Consider the following 22,537-nt stretch of genomic DNA (forward strand, 5'->3'; position numbering starts at 1 on the left):
GTGGTCAGTGAAAAGGCGCGTGGACGCCGCGGCGAGTTGCACTGCTTTCCTTGTGTGAAGACAGCAGTCACGAGGCTTGTCGTTCGTTACTTCACGTCCTCACGGCACTCACTTGCTTCTATAAAACTTGAGCTCTCCCCCCTTTGCCATACATTCCACCCCCAAAGAGCTACGTCCAACGACGATATCTCCAGCGACCACAACCACCATGGGCTCGACGGCGACAACTTGCCGTGCCACTGCACCTTCAAGCTACGATCTCGATAGTCTTCAACAGCAGCTCCAAGACATGAACATGCACACAGAACAGACTGCATATTCGTCATCACAAACTCGGGCCAACAGCCGTTCTCAACAACCCAGCAGCGATGCAGCAGGAGCCCGCCTCGACCAATTCCGTATCACACTCTACCTCAGCCTCATCCCGCGACACTTAATTCCAATGCACCTCTTCACAATCGACCCGCGCACTGGTTACAGTCTCCGCAAGTCAAGTGATCGAACGGTTCAATTTCTACACCGTCTCGAGGAACTGTGGGAAGTCGCCGACTTCTGTGAGGAAATCGTACTCGAAGCTCTTGTACGAAGCGTCTCAGGACGACAGCAGCGGTGGGGAGGTGAGAGCGAGTTGACAGGCATGGACTTGGAGAGCGCGAGGGAGATGGTTTGCGGAGGTGCTTCGGGAGCATGGAATCCTGTGTACGTTTCTTCCTCTCCTTTCAGCTCGTCCCAAACCCAACTCTTCATGCTGTTAGTCTTCGAAATACCATCCCTTCTCTTTCAAAATCTTCAGGAACCCCTTCAATTGATCTTCTCTTTCCTACAGCAGTGAAACCTCCTCAACGCCCAGCAACAACCAATTATGACGGCGACCGTCGTTGCAACGACGACGACGACGACGACATGAACGCGAAGACGGCATCCATTACACAGGACGTAAACGACAGAACTATTCGGTATCGGCGAAACGGATACACATTGACCTGCTGATGAGGGCTTCAGGTCCGGGGAGTTTGGGAGTTATCATTGGGGATTCGTACGTTGCCATCGTTTATCCTATGTCTTATCTGCTACTTCTTACTACCGTTCGTACCTTTTACTTCCGAATCTACCTCGTTTGGTTCTTCGCCGCTCTTGCTTGTATCCTTCAATTACACGCTACCTTTCTCGTCCTATCCTATGCTCGCGAGAAGGAGGAGGCGGACTCAGCTTATCTTTCGCAGGAGTGTGTGATAAATTCCCTGCCTACTCTCGCAGTGTTCTTATGCCCTTTATCCTTCGCTCCAGTTCTTGCACTTCCATATCCCGTCGATAGAAGAAAATAGACATTCAATGAAACTGTAAACGTTATTGCATTTTACACCTATTCATGTTCATCTCAGCTATGCCCACACCTCGACCAGGCCTCCCGAAAAGCCATCCCCTCCCCACCTCAAATCTTACTCCTAACCTCCTCCAACAACCCCTTCAACCTCTCCATATCCCCCTTCTGCTGCGGCCACCCAATGCCCAACCCCTCCGTCTCATTCGGCTTGGGGATGACATGGAAATGCACATGATCGACCTCCTGGTGCGCGAGCCGGCCGTTGTTCTGCAGGATGTTGTAGTTTTCGCAGCCGAGCGCGGACGCGATACGCGAGGCGACGGGGAGGAGCTCGGTGAGGTGTTCGGGCGGGATTTCGTGCAGTTTGGCGCCGTGGTGTTTGGGGATTATGAGCTGTGGGTAAGAGAGGTGTTAGAAGGCCATCGGTCTTCTTTGAGGCGATGATAGCTTGAGGGTGTGATTTGAGGGGGGTTTGGGACATCAAGGTGGGTGGGGTGGACGTACTGCGTGGCCGTAGCTTTTGAGAGGATGTCTTGTTAGCTCTTAATCTTTCTACGAGATGTCTGTCTCCTGCAGTCTGCTCTCGACTTACGAAAGAGGGTTGATATCCAGAAAGGCCAGAGTCTTTTCGCTCTCGAAGAGCTTCATCGAGGGGATGTCACCTATACATTGCTGTGAGCTATCCTCACTTGAGATTGAACGAATTGTAGTCTATTCCCACCCTTGATGATCTTGCAAAAGATGCAATTGGCCGCCATGCTTGCACTTTCCCGTCTGTTGCTGTCGAGATGAGCGTTTGTTGTCGTTGGATTCACTCACATCTCTCGCATTGGACCCCGCCAAAAGCTCCAGCCGCCGATGACGCAGAGCCGTTGCCAAGCCCTCGTGGCCAACCCCAGACTTCCTTCACTTCACTCCACGCTCCAACTTCCTCCCGGTCACATCCATACAAACCCACCCTCATTGCATGGATGGCCAACCCGATGACTTCAAAATCAAAGGCGCCGCAGCGATCAAACGCACCCACACACCAGAAACCTGCACGATCTGCCTCGAACCCATCACCGAACGCGCCGTAGCAGCGCCGTGCAACCACCTGACGTTCGATTTCATATGCCTCGTCTCCTGGCTGCAGGAGCAGTCGACCTGCCCACTATGCAAGACACAGGTGTCTGAAGTGCAATACGACTGGCGGAGTCCAGATGACTACAAAACCTACCACGTTCCCACACGGGAAGAAGGAGAGAAGAAACGCGAAGCGCCAACGGGAAGGCGAAGACCTCGACGCCACCCACAACCACCACCACCGGCAATAGAAGACCCCTCCCTAACCCTCCGCCGCGAAATCTACACCCACCGCCTCTATGCCCTGCACATCGGCTCCAACGCGCACTCCAACTACCACTCCTTCACGCCGGCCGACGTCCGCAGCTCGCCCACCCTCCAATCCCGCGCGAAGACCTTCCTCCGCCGCGAACTCCGCGTCTTCCCCTTCCTGACGCCCTCCCGCGTCGACTTCCTCATCGAGTATATCCTGGCGATTTTGAGGAATTTTGAATTGAGGGGGGCGGATGGCAAGGCGGAGGAGTTGGTGGGCGAGTTTGTTGGGAGGGAGAATGCGAGGCAGGTGGTGCATGAGCTGGAGGCTTGGTTGAGGAGTCCGTTTGGGAGGTTGGGGGGGTGGGATGAGAGGGTGCAGTATAAAGATCGATGTGGTGATCGTGGGAAGGGGGAAGGCGGGTTGAGGGGTGGGAGGGATGAATGCAACCGACATGATGTGTACGCGCCCATGATGTCTCGCTGAAAAGTGAGCGAAGTGTAACACAAGGCCCTGAACCGGCCAAGTCTGGGATAGGGAGAGGCTTGCTAGGATTTTCATCCGGCGCTGTTCGCAAGGGAGAGGAAAAAGGGCACAAAGACCCCGTGAACCAGGAAGCCGGTCAAGTAGAACAGGCCCGGGCAGCCTTCCCACGAGGAGTAAGTAGGGTGGAAGCGCACAAGTCTAGCCGAAAGGAAATCGAAACATTCTCCGACCTTCAAAAAAGTCTCTTGCGACGTATGGCGCAAGGACTTCGCTTTAGCTACGAACACCCTTTCATCTTCCATCACTCCCAGTTCCCTTGATCTATTACATTTCCCGTTCCCTCTCCCGTGTCCATTTCCCCTTCCCAAGTTGAAAGTCATCAAATCATTACAAGTCCACTCCCCCACCCATCCTCACGAACGTACACCCACTCATACATAAAACCCACCCCTTCCCTCTCCCCATCTCTCCTCTGAAAACATCAACAACCAAAGACAAGCAAGGCAAGCTCAAAAAAAAGGGGGGTATCAGTCCAAAGCAAAACCCAACTCATCAAAACGCGCCTCGAATCTTGGCATACAACTCCGTATCCAAGAAATTGTAATGCGGATCGAAAATGCAAAAAGGCGCCCGCAGCAACGTATCCGCCGTGGGTCTCTCGCCGGGATCGCTGTTGTCGGTCACAAGTCAGCAAGCTCATTCACAAACGCATCACGACGCTTAAGCCTGGGTGATGGCGGTGGTACTCACATGGTAAAACAGTCATACATAAAACTCAACGCGGCCGGTCCCACGACCGTCGAGACATCGTCTGGAATCGGCGGGGCCTGGTTCAGGGACCCGAGTTTGTAAATCGCCCCGATGGCTTCCTCTTTACTCCAAGGCCTTCGTCCGGCGAACATCTCCAGCACGACGCAACCTAAGGACCAGATATCCACTTTGGCGCTGTAGCCCTGGTTGATGGGTTCGAGGCCATCGCCGAGAGCCTGGGATTGCGCGCGGATGACCTCGGGCGCCATCCAGAAGACGGAGCCTTGCATCGAGTTGGTGATGTCGTTGTTGTACGGGTTCGCGCTGCGTTTGGAGATGCCGAAGTCGGAGATTTTGCAGGTGCCGTCGAGGTCGAGGAGGATGTTGTCGGCTTTGAGGTCGCGGTGGAGGATGCCTTCGCTGTGGAGGTAGGCGAGGCCGCAGAGCGTTTGGCGAGTGAGGGATGAGACGACGGGCTCTTCGAATTTGCCGTGTTTGCGCAGGCAGGACCCGACGCTGCCGCCGGAGATGTACTCGAGGAAGATGGAGATGCTGTATTCTTTGCGTTCGCAGCCGAGGTACTGCACGATGTTGACGTGGTCGAGGTGTTGCATTGTATCGATTTCTTGGTCGAGGGCTTTGACCATTTCGCGGATTTTGGCCGGGTCCGTGTTGGCTGCTTTCGGGTTGACTTCGACTTGTTTGACGGCGAGAAGTTCTCCCGTTGTCGTGTTCATGCCCAGGTAGACACGTCCAAATGTACCTTTCCCAATAAGTTGACCGCGCATCCATTTGAACGTGGGCTGGCGCTCAGGCTTGACGTGTTGCACATTGCCGACCGGAATGGTGTCCTGTGGAATGGTATCCAGATTGGTGATGAGTCTGCTGCCACGCTGGGGTTTGACTTGTTCAATCTTTGCACCAAACATCTTTGTGCTCTTTCGCCGTACAATGCCGCCATCGTTCCTGAGTGTGCTGATCCTGTTTGACAGGACGGGAGCTTGCATGGTAGGGAAGCCAGACACGCTGGGTTGCCGGCTCGAGTACGTGGAAGAGATTGATGCATGCGGTGATGGGCCTCCCAGGTGAGCGTAGTTGTTCTTCACCACATCTCGTATACTCTTCGTCCTGCCCAAGCCCCCAGACTTGCGCACATTTCGCTCGGCGACAGAGGGCGCATTTGCCTTGAGTGTGGACTCTTCACTCCCAAGTGTATGTATGTTCTCAATGCTAGAAGCGGGCGTTGTGATCCGACTTGAAGTCAACTCTGATGATGACGCCTTCGAATGGAGAGTCGACTTGTCAGTTGAAACGGGACTTCCCTCTGCACCTTCAACGTCTTCTCCCATCGGCTGATCGAGATCGACGTTGGGGAAGAAGTTGTCAAGACGCTCGGCAATGTCCTCGACTGGTGGACGGAATTCGCCTGCAAAGCTCTCTCGTCGGCCAAGCTGGCCAAAACGAGAAGAATCGTCCGGCGAATCGGTCGACCAAGGGTTTGCGGACGATGTCGATGTGCCTCCAAAAGGCGCTGGTTCACTTTCGTCGATATCCGCGCTAAGCTTGTCGAGCGGCGGATTCTTGGGTGAATCAAACCTAACATTCGGCTTCGATGTCTTCACTCGCAGCTCAGGTCGATTAGGTGAGCGGCCGGGTGACTCTGTGCCAGTCACACCAAGCACCTTCATGGCCTTCTTCTGGGATGGAACATGCTCGAGTGCCACCCTCTCTTTTTGCTTCGCTAGAGGGATGGCGAAGAGACCATCGTTCCGACGTTGGGCGACGGTGCAAAGGCCACTTCGTACTCGGGCACTTCAAAGTGGCCTCTCTTGCTCATCATACGATTAAGAGAGCTTGTCGGTCGCTCAGAGCTCGGGCTAAGATCTGGGCTATGTGACCTAGCCGTACCTTCAGCTTGAAGCCTAGCGATCGGGTTCGAAGTGGTTCGAAGAGATAGATTAGGTCTTTGCGAGGCCTTGAGAGTGTCTTCATCATCCTCTTCATCATCAGGCTCCTCATATGCAGGTACTCGGAACGGTTGGCCGCCTTTTGACATGGTCGTGAAGGGACTTCTCGGTGTTCCAGGGCTGATACGGGTGGGGCCAGAAGCTGCCCGCTGCTGAAAGGTCATGGATTGCATAGAATGTGGTTCGGGATCCAGTCCAAATAGATCGGGAGCGGTTGATGACTTGGCCATGTTCGCTGATAGAGTCGGCAAACCTCCAACTGGAGCGCTATTGGGCCCGTTGCCAGGCGCAGCAATTGCCCCTACTGCTTTGCCTGCGCCTGCAAGTGCTGCACCAATGCCTCCGCCTGGCCTCTTGCCTTCTTCTTCTGGCAAAGAACCTCCTGAGATTCTCTTCCATGGCTCCTCCTTACGGTTCTGCCAGCTGGTTCGTGTCGAAGGTCCCTGCTTCTTTGTGAGACTGTCGGCTTTCTTCAATGTATTAGTCGGCTCAGGAACAGGCGGTGGCCTACGCAACGGCTGGAAACTGTCCGACTTCTTTTCCAGGTCTGTCGATCCAGACGACAGAGGGCGACTGTTGAGCTGCTTGTCGGTCTCGTATGGAGAAGCTCGAGGGCTATCGAAGTCGTGCACGCGCTTCCCATTCGCACCCTCGATGATTTGAGACCTCCTTTGAGCTTGATAGAACTTCTGCTTCCGCTCGGTTTCTAGTCTGTGCTTCTGTGCCCTAGCCTCCAGTAACGCCTGTTGCTGATCTTGTGTTAGCTTCATGAAGTCCTGCTGAAGCATGCTCTCCTGCAGTGCGGCGCGGTCGTTACTCTCGCCCTCCTTCGCAAGGGTGACGAGACCGCGCGCTTTGTCGGGTACAAGGGTGCTCTCGCCTGAACGGATTGTTGATGGCGAGCCTGCCTCTTCTTCCTTGAGTCGCTTGAGGGTCGCTTCGTCCAGGGGTTTCCCACCAAATGTGGCCTGACCAAAAGGCGATTGTGGCATTTGAAGACCAAGTCCAGCGCTCTGGGGTGGCTCAAGACTGACGTTAGACGCGCGCACATATAGCTTCATGTTGCCTGTCGGATCTGCCATTTGTGTCCGTGCGTTCATCAGCATCTGGTCGTTCAAGCCCTCCTCGTGCTCCATCTTTCCAGGCGCTGTGAGGTGCATGGTAACATCTGGGCCCTCCGCAACGCCTAGATTATAACAGATCACCGTTCGGAGCTGATCAGCCGACTCAATGTCAGTAATGTCAATGAGACGATAGTTCCAGCCGTCTGGAGTCACAAAGATGAACTTCTTATCGCCTTCTCGAGCAGCAGGCCGACCTCTTGGTAGGGGTGGAATGTTGTCGGCAGATTCAACGCTCAGATGCTCCTTTCTTGATGTCGGGCGATCACCCAGCGAGATGTCCGACGACGCTGCGCCCGGTTTTCCATAGAGGCCATTTCTGGTCGCCTGAGGGCTTGCTGGTCCGTGCTCATCATCAGGAGAGGGATGATCGTCCCTCTTGCCCCCTCGCCTGAACTTGGCTAAGAATCCCCTGTGCTCTTTTGCGCTTGCTGGAGTATCTCGACGACTGCCGTCAGCTGGCGGAGGCCTCGATCCATCTTGTGCATTGCGTCGATCGTTGGGGTGGTCTTCAGAGAACTGTTTAGCTTCGTGATCAGCCGTGACTCCAGCGTAATACCTACCTTCTCTTGAAGAGTAGTTGTTGAGTGGGAGGTTCGCCTCTGAGCTGGGGCCCCTCAAATGAGAAGATGTTCCACTCGAGACCCGGGCGTGCCCATTGCCGTTCGCCAAAGGCCGTGCATTCACTAATCCAGGACTCTGCTGTGGACTGGCTTTGAAGTTCTGGCTTGTCGTACTCAGATCTCCTGTACTTCCGCTGGGTGAATGTTGCCTCCGCATGTCATTGATATTGGCCAGCGCAGATCGTGTGTATGCACTCCTTTCCGCATCGTTCAAAGTGCTGGAGAAAGAATCCAGAGTGACAGACCGACTGCCTGGTGCGCGGTTCTGTGAAACCGATGGCATTGTCCGGCCTGGCGAATCGTCCCCGCCTCCTGCTGTGGTGGGTGTTGACCCAAAAGCATTGATATCGCTTCTGGAGAGGTTGGGTGAGTTTTCCACGCCTCCTCCATCCGTCCCAGCACTCGCCGAGTTAAGTAGGGTGTTGGAATCGCGTCTGTTCGGGCGAAGGGGAAGACTGGTCGTGCTACTCGTTGCAGCAGTCGAAGGCGTACCGGCGCCCCCAGTCTTCAGCACATCCCGCACATATTTTCGCAACCTTCTCCCTTCATCACGTTCTCTTTGCTGATCCCAAACCACACCATTGGCAGTACATTCTCTTGCAACCTGCGGCAATACTGTCTGCGGCATGAATCCAATGTTTCGCTGGCCACCACTCCTACCAATGTCCAGAAACTGTGCGCCATGCACGTTCAAGTGCTGAAAAGCTGCTTGCCACTCTTTCGAAAAGTTGTGGGCCGCCAACCAAATCTGCACCCGTTCAGCCGGCCAATTCTGATCTTGAGGAGAAGCTGGTGTGTCGCCCGACGAGGAGTGATCTCTATTCGAAACGGTTTCGTTGGTTTGACTTCGCACCTGATCGAAAGGAGGTCTACCCGTTTCTGCTGGGGAGGTGTGTTGCTCAGTCTGATTCGCAGGCGCAATCAATCTCTTTTGTTGTTTGGCAGAGGTGGGCGTAGGCGGTGGAATCAGGTTCTGCGGCGGAACAGAGTGCGATGTGGGAGGAACTTGCTGCGGAGGCGGTTGCTGGTAGGGGTTGGCGAACCAAGTGCCCGTCACGTCCGGATTGTAACTACCACCATCGTATCTGCTCTCCATCATAGTACCTGTGCTGAAGTCGTTAGATCCTCCGCGATAGTAGCTGGGCTGATGGGGCACGTGAGTTGGGCGCGGGGGCGCATGTGGTGGATTGCTGGCCGAATGCAGAGGCGGAATGCCAACACCTGGCCCAAAGCTGCCCCCATCGGGAATGTAGGTGGCTGAAGTCAACGGCTCGCCAGGATTCAAAGGAGGAAGCTGGGAGTATTCAAAGTATAAGCTTGGATCGTACTGTCGCGGTTCTCTCTGCTGCTGCTGGGTCTGCTGTGGCGGAGGGGGAGGGTACGAGGAAGGCTGTCGATTCCAGTAGGTAGGCTGGCCTGGGGGAGGGGGTACGAATGGGCCGTGGGCCTGCGATGCGCTCATGGGCGGGCGGGGCGGTGGAGGAGGGAATGACATGCCCGGCTGCGGCGGTTGTTGCTGGAGGGGCGGCGGTGGGGGGATGTAGCCTGGGGCAGCGCGCTGCGTTTCTGAGACATGGCGCGGCGCAGGCCATTGAGACTGATTCTGCTGATTCTGCTGCATGCCGCCTGGGGTCACCGGGGTGGCGCGTCCCTGCTGTTGCATGCTCGGATCGGCATAGGTATGTGCTCGCGGTCGCGGGGAGGGGAGGGTGGGCGGGGTGGCGGCGATGCTTGGGTAGGGCGAGTTGGTGGTGGTGAAGGCCTGCGGGCGCAAAAGAGCTGCTGCGTTGCCCTGGCCGGGGACGTCGCTTAGCACGACGCCGTCGGGAGTCGATCGGTTGCTGCTAGATCTCTGGCGCGCAGTCGTCGTAGCCGTCAGCATCGCCGTGCGGCAATGCGATTTGAGTGTCGTTGGTGTTGGATGTGAGAGGGAAGCTCACATCATCTCGCGCGCGCGCAAGACGGGCAGCGGGCGCGGAGAGGCGACAGCGACGATGGGCGTCTCCCAGCCGTTGCGTCTAGACTCGGGCTCGACGTCCAGGGTAGGCAGCGTGAATCCTGGGAGAGCACCGGGGAAAGCGATGTTGGTGTGTGGATGGTCCAGCGTTGGCGTGAAGTCGTCACTCTCCACTCGGGCGCTGCTAGCTCAAGCCTCAAGCCTCAAAGAGTCAAAGCCCTCGCAGTAGTAGAGACGAAACAACGTCGGAAACAGAATGACAGCACAGTGCACCTGTCGCTTGTTTGAGGTCGTGGAGGGGATTGTTAGATATGTGTTTACGATGCCCACTACCACACCACGTTCAGCCCTCTTGTCCCAGCAGGATGGCGGCCTCTCACCACCGCTACCACACCGGCCGCCAGGCACCATCAGCCACACGAAGCAGTGACACTTCAGTACCATGACCATGAGCTCGCCCGGTTTCAGGACACAGTGGTCAAATTAATCGTTCGCCTTACTCTCCACTCTCAGCCTTGCCTGTCTAAGCAAATAGCCATCAAATACTCGTTCACTATCGATCAACCCAATGTTCATTCGAATTGATACTCAAGATGTGGCTGCATCACGGATCGCCAAACCACGTGTCGGCTGAGGAAGATCCGGCCGCTCTCCCCGCCTGCCCTGCACTGTCCGCCGCATTATTCCTGGCCTCAGATCGCTGTGCCATTTCACAGACAGCCTCGTCCTGGCCTCGCCCATTATTCTCATCCTCCACGGCGCCATGACCATGTTTCAGTACACACTACCACTGCCTCCGTCAGCCTCTTTTCGCAGCGGAGCTGCTCTCCGAACCCAATGCCACAGCCGCGGAACAGTTTGTGGAGAAAGTGTCTAGTCTGCCGGCGGACACCACTGCCGGAATTGCCATGCCACTACTGACCCCTTCAGGAGGTCTTGACCAGAGGATGATTACGCGCTCGCGACGGTTGAACATTGTACGGTTGCGTACGTTTTCATCATTTCGCCGCGAACACCACACCGCATACCCTGATATTTCCCTCGTCCATCTCGCGCACATCCTACCCTGAGCATCTCGACCCTGCACGTGCATCTTCCCCGAACGACGCTCCATGACTTCGACCGCCCGCACGCGTCAAGGATGAAGGAAAGGATGACATGGCGCATAGCATCCGCAGCAACGGAAACCACCACCACAGCTCAGACATCCGCGCCTCTGCCCTGATCGCTCCCATCCACGTCGCCGAGTACCTCGCACGGAGGCTTTTCGAGGTCGGCATTCGAGCGGTGCACGGGGTGCCAGGAGACCACAACCTCGTGGCTTTGGACTATCTAGAACACTGCGGTCTGAGCTGGGTGGGCAATTGCAACGAGCTCAATGCTGGCTATGCCGCAGATGGCTATGCGCGCATCAAGGGCATCTCGACCCTCTTCACTTCGTTTGGTAGGATTGCACCTGTCTCCTAAGCATACTGCCTTCTCACATGACCAGGTGTTGGCGAGCTCTCCGCCCTCAATGCGATAGCAGGCGCGTTCACCGAATTCGTCCCAATCCTACACGTGGTCGGCACGCCGCCGACTTACTCGCAGCGAAATGACCGGCAGCTGCACAACCCCCTGGGGAATGGGAACCCGAATACTTTCACAGACATGTCGCGATCAATATCCTGTGCCGTAGTTGCACTCAGCGACCCCGCAGACATCCCAGATCAGATCGATCACGCGATAAGAGAATGCTGGGTTCAGAGCAAGCCGGTCTACATAGCATTACCTGCGGACATGGTGCAGCAGCAGGTAGAGGGGGATCGATTGCGAACACCGATTGACTTGTCATATCCGCCAAACGACCCGGACAAGGAAGACTATGTGGTGGATGTGGTATTACGATACATGCAGGCGGCGAGAAATGCGATCATTCTAGTAGATGCATGCGCGATACGGCATCGAGCGCTGCTGGAAACACACGACTTGGTGGAGAGGTCACAGCTACCAACATTTGTATCACCAATGGGAAAAGGCGCGGTCAACGAAGCCCTACCGAATTACTGTGGTGTGTATGCCGGCGATGGGAGCGACGACGAAGTACGAGAACGAGTAGAGACGGCCGACCTGGTCCTCAGCATAGGGGCGATGAAGAACGACTTCGCAACGCCGGGCTTCAGCTACCGAGTATCCGAACTCAGCACCATCGACTTCCACTCAAACATCGTCCGGGTCAAATACAGCGAATACCCAGAACTACGCATGAACGGCGTGATCCGCAAAATCGTCGAGCGCCTCCCCCAACTCCACATCGTCCCAGGCCCCACCCCCTCCAACAACATCCCCTTCCACCGCCGCGACAACCGCGAAGAGCTCACCCACACCTGGTTCTGGCGACACATGGCGCGCTGGCTGCAACCCAACGACATCGTCATCACCGAAACCGGCACCCCCAACTTCGGCATCTGGGAAGCCCGCTTCCCACCCAACGTCACAGCCATCAACCAAGTCCTCTGGAACAGCGCCGGCTACGCGACAGCCGCCACCGAAGGCGCCGCCCTCGCCGCGCAGGAACTCATGACCCTCCGTCCCAACCGCAAGTTACGAACCATCCTCTTCACCACCGACGCCAGCCTCAAACTCACCGCCCAAGAAATCTCCACCATGATCCGTAAATCCCTCACCCCCATCATCTTCATCATCTGCTCCGACGGCTCCACCACCGACCGTCTCCTGCACCGCCCCGAAGCGACATCCACTACCACCTCCCCCTGGCGCTACAAAGACCTCATCCCCGCCCTCGGCGCTGAGAAAGGCTCCTTCCAATCCGCCACCGTCCACACGCGCAAACAAGTCCAAGCGCTCTTCGCGGACGGCAGTTTCAACGAAGCAAAGTGTCTGCAATTTGTGGAATTGCGCATGGCCAAGGACGATGCGCCCGTGGGGTTGAGGGCGGGCGCGGTGCCGTTGCAGATTGCTCCTTCGACAACGTCGAGGGGTCCGAGTCCGATGCCGAGTTCATTGATGCGGAATGGGAGCGCGAGTACGTATGGGACGAGGTCGACGGAGGCGACGTGAGATGTATTGCCGGGAGGTGGAATATCTTGAAGATATCTAAAATGTCCCGAGCAGGACGGAGAATCATTTAAAGAAGAAAGATCTGGTACGGAGATCTGGTTTGGATTGTACGAATATAGAAGAACGGGGTACATGTATGCATTTTGTGACGGCAGTAACAGGGGCGAAAAGAGCATCAGGATGTTCAGGCGTAGGTTGGAGGAGGCTTTTTGGGGAGAAAGACAAAGACGTACATAAAAATACCCATTTCCTTTTGTCAGAGTTGTCAGTCAGGATGGGATGGGATAGTAGATCTTGCCATGAGACAGCATGTATTTTGAGCATATCGGTCAATCAATCAATCAATCAATCAATCAATCATTCATTCACTCACTCACTCACTCACTCACTCACTTACATGTAATCAGTTATCAAGCAGAGCTGAGCACAGAGCTATGGCACATACTAAACGTCAACTCACACTTCAATCCCCTCTTACCTGCACGAAAACGACTCGAGAAATTCTGCTCCCTCCAGTGACCCCTAGAATGGACGGTATTCGAATTCATCATTCCAAAACTGCATTCCCTTAGGCAATACACGTATCTATATACACATAGAAAGGACACACAACACGCTACAAAACAACACAACACAATGAGCTTTATGCTTCAGGATCAGGTGCATCTTCCACCTCGACCGCCTTCGCTTTGCCCTTGCCCGTGTAGCTGCCATTCGCTGCAGGGTGGGACGATGAGTCTTCTTGTGGTTGTTGTGAAGAGGCTGCTGGCTGTTCGTTGAAGCCCCAACTACTCTCGTTCGTCCAGGACGTTTTGGTCTCTGTTTGTGATGATGCTGCTGCGGCCGGTGGCTCACTTTGTTGTGAGATTGGCCCGGCGGGAGCGGCAGCTGTTTGACTCTCAGCTACGTTGTTGGTGGTCGTGGGCACGAACAAAGGTGAGCCATTATCGTCCGTGGGTCCAGTATTCGACGTTCCATTCTGTGTTGGCTGTCCATTAACACCGGCAGACTCTACGACAGCAGTGACGGGATCAGCAGCTACTGTGGTATCAACCGCCTGAGGGCCATTCTCGACCTGTTGACCTTGAGATGGGTCAAACGTTTGAGGTTGAGTGCCCTGCACACGCTGCAAAGGCATCAAGGTCCATCCTTCAGGGAGGACAAGTCCTTCCGGTAAGCTCTGACTGCTGCTATCTAGCTGCTGGGCAGAGTTTCCAGTCAGCGGACCAGGTGGAGGAGACGGCGGCGGGAAGCCTTGAAACATCGGCATCATTGCAGGCATCTGGCCATACATGGGTATGTGAGGGAACGCCGCCTGTGGAGGTGGCATTTGCCTCTGAGCACCATTCATGCCGACTGCTTGCTGAGCAGGAAGTCGTTGGCTGCGTAACCGAGCCACTTCAGCTTCCATTACTCTTAGGTTCGCCAGCCGTTGCTGATCGAGGTTGAGATTGTGTGCCTCTTGCATAATGCGCTGTTCCAGCTGCAGGAGTTGCAGGTCAAGAGGTACAGCTGCTCTGAGTCCGGTCAGACCTCTTGAAGTGGCTGCGGGACCTGTCTGTGCTACACCAGCGCCATTGGCGTAAGGCACCTGAAGACCAAGATGATTTGGTCCTTGCTGAGGGGCACCCTGTTGGTTGGCGTCTTGTTGATTCTGATTAGCAGCACCATTCGGATTTTGTATTTGGTTGATGACATTCTGCATCTGGTTGGCAGGCGCGTTGAGGAAGCCGACTCGAAGTGGCCCAAGATTGAACATTCGTGCGCGTGGCGGCCGAGGTTGCTGTTGTCCTTGCTGTCCTTGGGCTGGTGGGTTGCCGCCAGGAGCAGCAGCACCATTTTGCGGTGCATTGGTGGTAATGACAGGTCTCCGGCAAGTAGGGCAAGCTTGTTGTCGCTCGAGCCATGCCTTCAGGCACCGCAAATGAAGGATGTGTCCACAAGGTAGTTTCTTCGCCCTGAGGCCTTCGTCTCTCCGCCTGGCTGGTGCAGGTGCAGCAGCTCCTTGCTCGCCCGCTGGCTGCGCATCACCACCAGCATTCGGTTGTTCCCAAGCCACCATGCTCTCCCGACATACAATACACGCATCTCCACGAATCTCCTCCGTCGTTGCGTCCGGATATCTCGAATTCATGTCGCTGGTGGCTTTGCGGTATGCCACGTAATCGCTCACGCGCTTGCTGAATGAAGCGAATGTCATGTACACATCGCGCATGATATGCATCGGCAGCCCGTTGAATGTGATGCTGACCGTAAAGAAAATAATGTAAATCATCAGCTTGACGAAGTCTGTCAAGACTTCCAAAGCAAAGAGGTATCGTCTCTTCTCTTCCCATCCGGGCACGTCGACTTCGTTTTCGTCCACTTCGATCGGTTCCTCATCAGCCGGAGCAGCTGCAGGTGTATCCCCTTGGCTCTGTCTAGCCGCAACCCTCTCAGCTTGTATCTCGCTCTTGCGCGTCTCAATCGCCAGCTTCGTCTGCTTCTTGACAATGCTCGTTTCCGCCAAGCTCAGCATATATCTCGCCAGCGTAAAGATAGAGAAGATGCTCAGAATGGCAAATTCAAACGTGAAGATCACCATCATTCCTGGCCTGGGATCCGCAATAACCGTCTCCACGCAGTAATTCAGCATCAACGCGTCGAAGATCACGCTCACGATGAGACTCGTAGATAGCCTCGCATGGAACAAACGAGGATTGGCAGGCGGCTGTTGCTCCAGTATATCCACTCTTCCCTCTCCAATCCAACCCCAGACCTTGCCAGCCAAAAGCAGCACAAACATAGTCAACAGCCAACCTCCAACGTCTTCTCTAAAGCTCGGCATAGCCAGTAGAGTGTCAAGAACAGCATACCAAGCCTTCTCGGACAGCTGCTCGATCTCGATCGGTCGGAGGGGGCCATAGAGGAGTCGCTGGAGAGCGAACATGAAGCTGCACGCCAGGACGAGGACGAGGTTCGTGAGAATGAGGAGACATGCGTTGGACTGGGACAGGTAGACGGTCGCGCTGTAGAAGTTGGGGCGCTGGTGGAAGGCCTTCAGCAGGCAAGCTGCTGCAGCGGCCGTTGAGGCGCCGGCGTAGTATGCGAGGCGCATGGTGGTGTCGTTGTTCGAGGGCGGTGGCTATCGGTGTCGCGTACGGGTTGTGGGCGTGTCCATGACCATCAGCGAAGAGGTCTGGAAAAGATCAGGCGTGGTTGTTGTTGGAAAGTTGGACTCACATGCTCAAAGGACAGCTGTTGCGCGCCACGAGGCGTTCGTTCCTGTCGGACGTCGGCACGTCATCGCTGCTCGCTCCGATCCGCTTTCTTTTGACCTCACCTCGTCCACTGTCTTCCTCCTATCAACATGAGCCGGATCGCGTTACTTGTTGAAAGCACCGGGATGAGATGAGAGATACGAGGCTACAGCATGAGAATTCTCTAAGGTCAGAAGCGGCAACGAACGTCGAAGACCACAAGTCGCCAACGATGACCCCAATCGACAGGTAGTTTGCTGAGGAACAACGATGAAATGAGAAAAAACGACTCCATACTCTGTTTGACATTCAGAAGGACGTATGCAGACGAGATTTGATGCTCCTTTCGGTCATCAAAGCCTGTATCTACCGATGAGCATCCGGCAGAGGAGATGGACTTAGATGCACCTAGTGGCAATATAAAGGTCTTTGTGTGGAATCCGTTCAGACCAGACCATTGAATCGATTGACAAAGCCCGGGATAAAAGTTTCAATCAACATAGCCAAAAGCGGCACATCAATTCACTGCCAGCTCTTCGACGCCTCTCCACGCCCTTCCTCCCACTGAAATCCTCCGAGAAGGGCACGATTGTTCATGATACCAGATACAATGAAGACGATTCCATTCTCTATAAATTCGAGAACACGAAGATCGTGACGAATCCACAAAGCACTAACAAGAGCCCATGCAGATCAACGCTCCTCCTCGAAGCGCTGGACTCACTCGTCGGAGCCGCAGCAGTCTCTTGTCCACCCTGAGTGAAGGGTTGGTTAGAAGTAGACGCCTGCCTGCTATTCCCTTCATCAATCATAGTCCTCGAAGATGCCGGGCTCGTTCTCGAAACAGATACAGTCGTCCCATCGATAACAACGGCACTTCCATCTGGCAAAGCAGAGAGAGTGGCCGTCAAAAGCAATCGGTCCATCCTGATAATCGATGGTGGTCGTTCTCCCATCGTCCACGAGAACGATATCATCGCTTCCATCAGGAGTCGCTGTGATTGTTGATCCGTCTGGTGCAGTCCATGTGGCGACTCCAGACGGCATTTCTTTTGAGGAGCCATCAATAAGTACCCCACTGCCGCTCGGCATGGCGCTGAGGGTTTGGCCATGGAAGACTGTCGGGCTGCCTCCGGGAGTGAGAACCAAGGTGGTGCTTTGACCAACTACTTCGATAACTCCGTTGTTCTCCGTCGTAAGTGAGAATACTTGTCCATTCGAGGCTGTCCCCAGATTACTAGCTGCTGCTGCTGAAGGCACGGCAACAGTAGATCCGTCCACAAGGATGCCGCTCCCGTCTTGAGCAGCAGTGATTGCCTGTCCGCCAACGACAGCGCTACTCCCCAGCGCGATAGTAACCGCACTGCCTCCATTTTGAACAACTATGTTGCTACCTTGAGCGTTCGCAACAACGACGTCTCCGTTGGCTGATGTAATGGTAGCGCCTGGACTTGCCGCGGGTATGTCACCGGCTTGTGGAATAACCACTGATGAGCCGTCAACCATCAAAGCGCTTCCACCTGGCACAGCGCTGATCGCCTGGCCGTCGAAGACAGCATTCGCACCAGCAGCAACCGTCAGACTGCTATGCGAGTCTGCAACGATAATGTTATTGCCTTGAGCCACTGCAGAGACTATGCCTCCGTTCCGTGCAGTCCATACTGCTGCAGGTGCTGCTGCCGGCATGGCAACGGATGGCACATCAACGACCAAATTGTTGTTTCCGTCTTGGCTGATGGTCTGGCCAGCAAATGTCACAGGATCTCCGTTATATGAGACTCTAGCTGCGCTGCCAGTTGCTCCTATAACCACGTTGTTACCATCCTGATTGGCGGAGACGACAGTTCCATCGCCAGCAGTCGAGGTGGTGGCAGCTTGGGCTGGAGCTCCTGCTACTGGTGCTGCCACTGGGTTATTGGGGCTCTCGGTCTGCTGTGGGCTATCAGGGCCTGGGTTGAGAGTCTGAGCAGGTCCATCGTCTTGGGACGTTGGGTCTTGCGGGTTCGCGGCGGCCTGCATCAATACATCCAGGGCATTGCTTGGTAAGGGATCAGTATCTAGCTCTGGTCGAGGGCTACTCGGAGTTTCAGCGAGGAGGTCGCCGTTGGCAGCACCATTGGCATTCTGGGAGCCGTTGGAGGAATCCACTGGAGTTTGAACAGGCTGGTTTTGTTCAGCGGCCTGGCTTTGAACGGGCTCTGGACTTGGAGGTGTGTTTGTAGCGGACACAATCTGAGATGCCGTCGGGGAGGGAGCTGCGGGTGTAGTGGCATCCGGGCTGGATTCGGATTGATGGGTAGTCTTCGCGGACATCGATCCACCATTCGTGGCAGTAGGAGGCTCTGGCAAGACTTGTGATGCTGCCTCCTGCAACGCTAGTGGTGGACTACGGACTGTCAGCAACATATCCCTGCTCGCAAGCTGGCGATTCGAACTGACTCGTAGACACCATTGAGCCCTCCAATACAGTCTGCCCACGCCGGCTGCAAATCTCGCACTTCACCAGGAACGGACAAAACGGGTTCGTACGGCAGTGTTCTCGCGCAAGGATATTCTGCGGAGCAAATAGTATTGTTCAAAAAGCCACGATCGCACCATTCGTTGATCCAATGGGAGGACGAAGCGCAGCGAGGCTGGCTGGCGTAGATGGAGTCAGGTACCGGGGTCACATAGAGATCCTGCGTAATCGTACAGTCAGCCGAGCCTGGGGACAAGAGAGCGAATGATTATACAGACTGTGAAGTAGAATGAGGCACTCATTCCATAAGCGGGAAAATAATGTCCCCATGAGTACATGCTTGACAGGGCCCCTGTGTTGGTGATTGGCACGATGCTAGACGTCGGGAGCAAGGAGTCAGCAGGTTTTCTACATCATTTACAAGATCTTTCTTACACATTCGCCATTGGTGTCCCAACATCGCTGCAAGAGTTCAAGCCCCACAGGCTGTCGAACGAGATGTAGACAGTAGGGCTGGTCAAAGTTGTCCCGTAAATCTCTGCCGTTGTCATAGCAGCGCCGGGAGAGGTTGCCGTCTCGGACGGCCAGAATAGCAATTTGACATGGGATCCGCTCACCCGACAAGACTGGCATCCAAGGGTGCCGCCTGGTACGGCGGTCGACGAGGCCGGGAAATATCTCGAATACGTCGACGTGATGTACGCTGATCCGCCGGAAGTGCTGGTGACATTGTAAAAGGACGCTTCTCCTCCAACTATGCCCATATCCTCTCCACCATACATACGCTCGGTGAACAACCAGGAAGAAATAGCCGTCGAGCAGAGCGAACCGGTAATCCTGGCTTGTGTACACGAAGGTATATCCATGTAGCCTGTGTAAGGCGTATCCCAACGAGTGATGTAAGCTTCCCACGACGATTGACAGTCCGAAACGTAGGATGGCAGGACGCATGGTGGTGGAGTGGGGACTATTGGAACAGAAGATGTCCAAGTCTCCGTGAAAGTTTCGACCGGCACGTACGATACGGACTGGTATCCCGTCGTAAGGAAAGTCGATGTCCTCGTTCCCGTTGGAAATGCGCCATTGTAGTCGATCCAAGTCCGCGAGGTCTCCCAAGTCGCGGTCACTCCTTGCCATGAGATTTCTCTGGAGGTAGTGGTGCCTGTGGACAGAGTGTATATGTAGGAGCCTGCTCCCTTCGTGCTCCAGTAGCTCGACCATTGAGCCCAACACTGGTCCACATTAGTTGCATTTGCAAAGATTGTGCCATTTCCACCCGTTCCCAATGGAGGTGTAGTGATAAGGCCTTTCGAAGTTGCATTGTAGTTCGCATCGGGTGACAGTGCCCTATTCGAAGACGCAGCAGTCGCTGCCGTAACAAGTCTTAATGCCTGGCTGAATGCCGTCACATTTCCAGCAATGATTGCTGAGGATGGAGGAGGTGCCTGTGCAGATGTCTGAGCAGGTGTTGCTAGGTGGCTTGGTGAAGTCGATGCGTTCGAGGCTAGAACATTCGCATTTGAGGCAGAGTTGACACCGTCATGAGGATGAATGGCGGCCGTAGCATCTGTGGTCGTCTCCGCTCCGTGATCTGAAGCTAAGGCGGAGGCTGTAATCGACTCTGATATCGTCAAGGAAGGTACCGTGGAGGTTGTAACTTCTGAGCTCTGGGATGACTCCTGCGATGTTGGACTGATGACTAGACTCGACGTCGAAGTCTGATGTGACAAGCCCAATCCAGCTGCAATGTAATCCCCAACCACGGCAACGGAACTCGTGGTTGAGGAAACATCGCTCGAAGTGCCATTGACTGTCGAATTCGAAAACCGAGGGAGTATACGTGCCTGGCAGGTTAGAAGCAATGATAGATAGAGCAGAAAAGGATCCATAGCGTACGTCCGCAGGCCGGAGTTTCGTGTCGAGACGACACCTGCATCGTTGTCGAAGAGGCGGGTTAAGAAAGCAGGCCTCCCAGCTCGTCTATACTCTGGCCCCAGGCTCAGCTCGTCTAAATGTCGTCGGGATCGCACTGAGCATTTCCCAATACACGTGGACTCGGCAACCCTAAACCACACTTACAACCTGTTCCCTATTTGGACAATCTATCCCAGCAATTCGCGTGTTGTGGAGCAAATCTCGGGGGCGCCTATAGTACCAAGAAATCCAGGGGTCCCATAACGTCCTTGGCTGTCGACGTTGATTGGCAAGACTGGGATTCTTCCTGGACGACAACAGTAGTGCACTGCTATTAACAGCACTTCTTGGTCCATTTTCAACTCTACTGCGGTTGTTCGCTTAGCCATGAACATGGTCAAAGGGTCGATACAGTACATACAGTACGTTCCTCCAGCTGATACAGCAAGTACCACCATTTCGCCCGTTCGCTATGCATAACACATAAATCTGCCACATGGCACTGGCCCCAGCTCTATCGACCGCGCATTGGCATACCCCGTCCGCGACCTCTGACCGCTCGCTGCGCAGCACCAGGTGGCAGGCCTCTCTGTGGTGCTTGCGCCTGCTGTGACTCCTGGTTCTTGATCGTCTCGTCCACGCTCAAGATTAAGCAGCTCGCTTCAATAGCTGCTTGGATGGCGTTGATCTTGACCAGAGATGGCTCCCAAACGAAGGCTTCCAAATTATCCCGAATGCCCTCGTGGTCGAAGTCAACACCTGCCCACGTATTGCCCTTTCGGTGCTCTACGCGCAGGCGGTTGAGGATGTCGGTGGCATCGAAGCCAGCATTGTCGCATAGTTGTCGTGGAATGACCTCGAGCGCTTTTGCGAACGATTTGATGATGGCTTGTTGCTTGTGAGGCACGTTCTTGTCGGCAAAGCTGTGAAGGTACGCCGAGATCTCCATCTCACATGCACCGCCTCCTGCGACGATGTTGTGGTTCTTGATCGCCCGCTTCACAATCATGATCGCATCGTGCAAGCTCCGCTCGACCTCTGCGATGAACTGCTCAGCGCCGCCGCGAAGAACCAGAGTGCATGTGTTCGCTTCTGGGCAACCTTCGAAGAAGTTGAAGCGTTCACCTCCGATCTGTCGCTCCTCAAACTTCTCACATGTTCCCAAATGGTGAGGCTGGATGTCGGAGCAAGTCGATTGAATGCTTGCGCCAGTTGCCTGGCACACCCGGTCCAAGTCTTCGGATGCCACACGTCCAGCACAGAAGATATCGCGGTCTGCGAAGTACTGCGTTGCCAGATCTCCAATCGGTAGCTTCGAGAGGACCACCTTTGCGCCAGTCTTGTAGAGTGCCTCCATCTTGTCGTAGATGATCCGCCATTCTGCATCCACAATCGCTTGGTATTCTGACACCTGCTCCACACGAATTTCTGCGTTGTCCTTCTCGCTCTTGAGTTCAAGCTCCACATTCAGGCAGACGATCTTTGGGTTCTTGAAGGATTTGGGTTGTTGTTCGAAGCCAGCGTATGAGAAAGTCTTCTTGAAAGCCACACCGTTGATGAAGAGGGAGTCTTCGAGGGCGCCACCGGTGATCTTCTTGATGCCGATTAGCTTCTCGTTGAGATCGTCCTGATCGAGTGAAAGCACGGCGTCCACGACCACTATTATCCATGTCAGCTTGTGTCTCATCTCACATCGCCATTATCAGCTCACTCTTGGTGAAGAAGTCTGAATTCCGGTGGATCAGCTTGCTGCTCATGGCAGTTGCTGCCAATTTGCGCAGACTCTCCCTCTGGTTGCTCTCGCTCGTGTTCACCGCAATCTCCTTGATCTTGTTGACCGCCATTATACCCGCTCTTCGAAGACCCTTGATGATGACCTGGCTGCTCACACCCTGCTCAACGTGATCCTTGACCTCTTTCAGCACCTCGCCAGCCAGGACTACGACTGAGGTTGTGCCATCTCCAACTTCCGCATCTTGTGATCTTGCAATATCTGTGAGAACTCGTGCCGCTGGGTGTACGATATCTAGCAGCTTCATCACAGTCGCACCATCGTTCGTGATTGTCTGCTTCCCATTCTCGTCGACAAGTAAGAGGTCACCGCCGTAAGGTCCCAGCGTAGTCTTCACTGTCGCCTGTACGGCCAAGCATGCGTTGATGTTTGAGATGACCTGTCCCCGTCCTTGCGACTGATCGGTTCCTAAGTGCCATCAGTATCCTTCGAGCTCCTTGCGCATGTTTGTTTCTGCCTACCTTCTTTCAGGACGATGATGGTCGGCGTCTGTCCGCCGAAGGCCATGGTGGAAGCTGCAAGAGTGGG

At 54.8% G+C, this 22,537-nt stretch overlaps 8 protein-coding genes across 8 annotated transcripts; 3 read left to right on the top strand and 5 right to left on the bottom strand.

The window, feature by feature from the left end:
• Positions 1 to 208: 208 nt before the first annotated feature.
• Positions 209 to 1,325, top strand: M409DRAFT_55132 (uncharacterized protein; the record flags this gene model as incomplete). Its single annotated transcript, XM_033812920.1, has 3 exons — positions 209 to 699; positions 756 to 956; positions 995 to 1,325. The coding sequence occupies 3 exons, from the start codon at positions 209 to 211 to the stop codon at positions 1,323 to 1,325; spliced, it is 1,023 nt and encodes a 340-aa protein (XP_033667169.1).
• Positions 1,326 to 1,432: 107 nt separating this feature from the next.
• On the bottom strand, positions 1,433 to 2,082 carry M409DRAFT_36747 (uncharacterized protein; the record flags this gene model as incomplete). Its single annotated transcript, XM_033810608.1, has 4 exons — positions 1,433 to 1,717; positions 1,829 to 1,841; positions 1,917 to 1,986; positions 2,046 to 2,082. 4 exons carry the CDS (start codon positions 2,080 to 2,082, stop codon positions 1,433 to 1,435), a joined length of 405 nt encoding a protein of 134 aa, XP_033667170.1.
• A 209-nt stretch (positions 2,083 to 2,291) lies between these two features.
• On the top strand, positions 2,292 to 3,128 carry M409DRAFT_23473 (uncharacterized protein; the record flags this gene model as incomplete). Its single annotated transcript, XM_033806810.1, has 1 exon — positions 2,292 to 3,128. One exon carries the CDS (start codon positions 2,292 to 2,294, stop codon positions 3,126 to 3,128), a length of 837 nt encoding a protein of 278 aa, XP_033667171.1.
• A 552-nt stretch (positions 3,129 to 3,680) lies between these two features.
• On the bottom strand, positions 3,681 to 5,566 carry M409DRAFT_23474 (uncharacterized protein; the record flags this gene model as incomplete). Its single annotated transcript, XM_033806811.1, has 2 exons — positions 3,681 to 3,798; positions 3,879 to 5,566. 2 exons carry the CDS (start codon positions 5,564 to 5,566, stop codon positions 3,681 to 3,683), a joined length of 1,806 nt encoding a protein of 601 aa, XP_033667172.1.
• Positions 5,567 to 5,619: 53 nt separating this feature from the next.
• On the bottom strand, positions 5,620 to 9,471 carry M409DRAFT_23475 (uncharacterized protein; the record flags this gene model as incomplete). Its single annotated transcript, XM_033806812.1, has 1 exon — positions 5,620 to 9,471. One exon carries the CDS (start codon positions 9,469 to 9,471, stop codon positions 5,620 to 5,622), a length of 3,852 nt encoding a protein of 1,283 aa, XP_033667173.1.
• Positions 9,472 to 10,704: 1,233 nt separating this feature from the next.
• On the top strand, positions 10,705 to 12,800 carry M409DRAFT_66751 (uncharacterized protein; the record flags this gene model as incomplete). Its single annotated transcript, XM_033817073.1, has 4 exons — positions 10,705 to 10,709; positions 10,746 to 10,990; positions 11,039 to 12,489; positions 12,768 to 12,800. The coding sequence occupies 4 exons, from the start codon at positions 10,705 to 10,707 to the stop codon at positions 12,798 to 12,800; spliced, it is 1,734 nt and encodes a 577-aa protein (XP_033667174.1).
• Positions 12,801 to 13,249: 449 nt separating this feature from the next.
• Positions 13,250 to 15,703, bottom strand: M409DRAFT_66752 (uncharacterized protein; the record flags this gene model as incomplete). The annotated part of the gene is made up of 2 exons (XM_033817074.1): positions 13,250 to 13,399; positions 13,442 to 15,703. 2 exons carry the CDS (start codon positions 15,701 to 15,703, stop codon positions 13,250 to 13,252), a joined length of 2,412 nt encoding a protein of 803 aa, XP_033667175.1.
• A 5,028-nt stretch (positions 15,704 to 20,731) lies between these two features.
• M409DRAFT_66753 (uncharacterized protein) lies at positions 20,732 to 22,516 on the bottom strand (the record flags this gene model as incomplete). Its single annotated transcript, XM_033817075.1, has 3 exons — positions 20,732 to 21,876; positions 21,929 to 22,417; positions 22,471 to 22,516. The coding sequence occupies 3 exons, from the start codon at positions 22,514 to 22,516 to the stop codon at positions 20,732 to 20,734; spliced, it is 1,680 nt and encodes a 559-aa protein (XP_033667176.1).
• Positions 22,517 to 22,537: the final 21 nt, after the last annotated feature.

The sequence above is a fragment of the Zasmidium cellare genome (assembly GCF_010093935.1).
Source record: "Zasmidium cellare ATCC 36951 unplaced genomic scaffold M409scaffold_19, whole genome shotgun sequence".
Lineage (NCBI taxonomy): Eukaryota > Fungi > Ascomycota > Dothideomycetes > Mycosphaerellales > Mycosphaerellaceae > Zasmidium > Zasmidium cellare.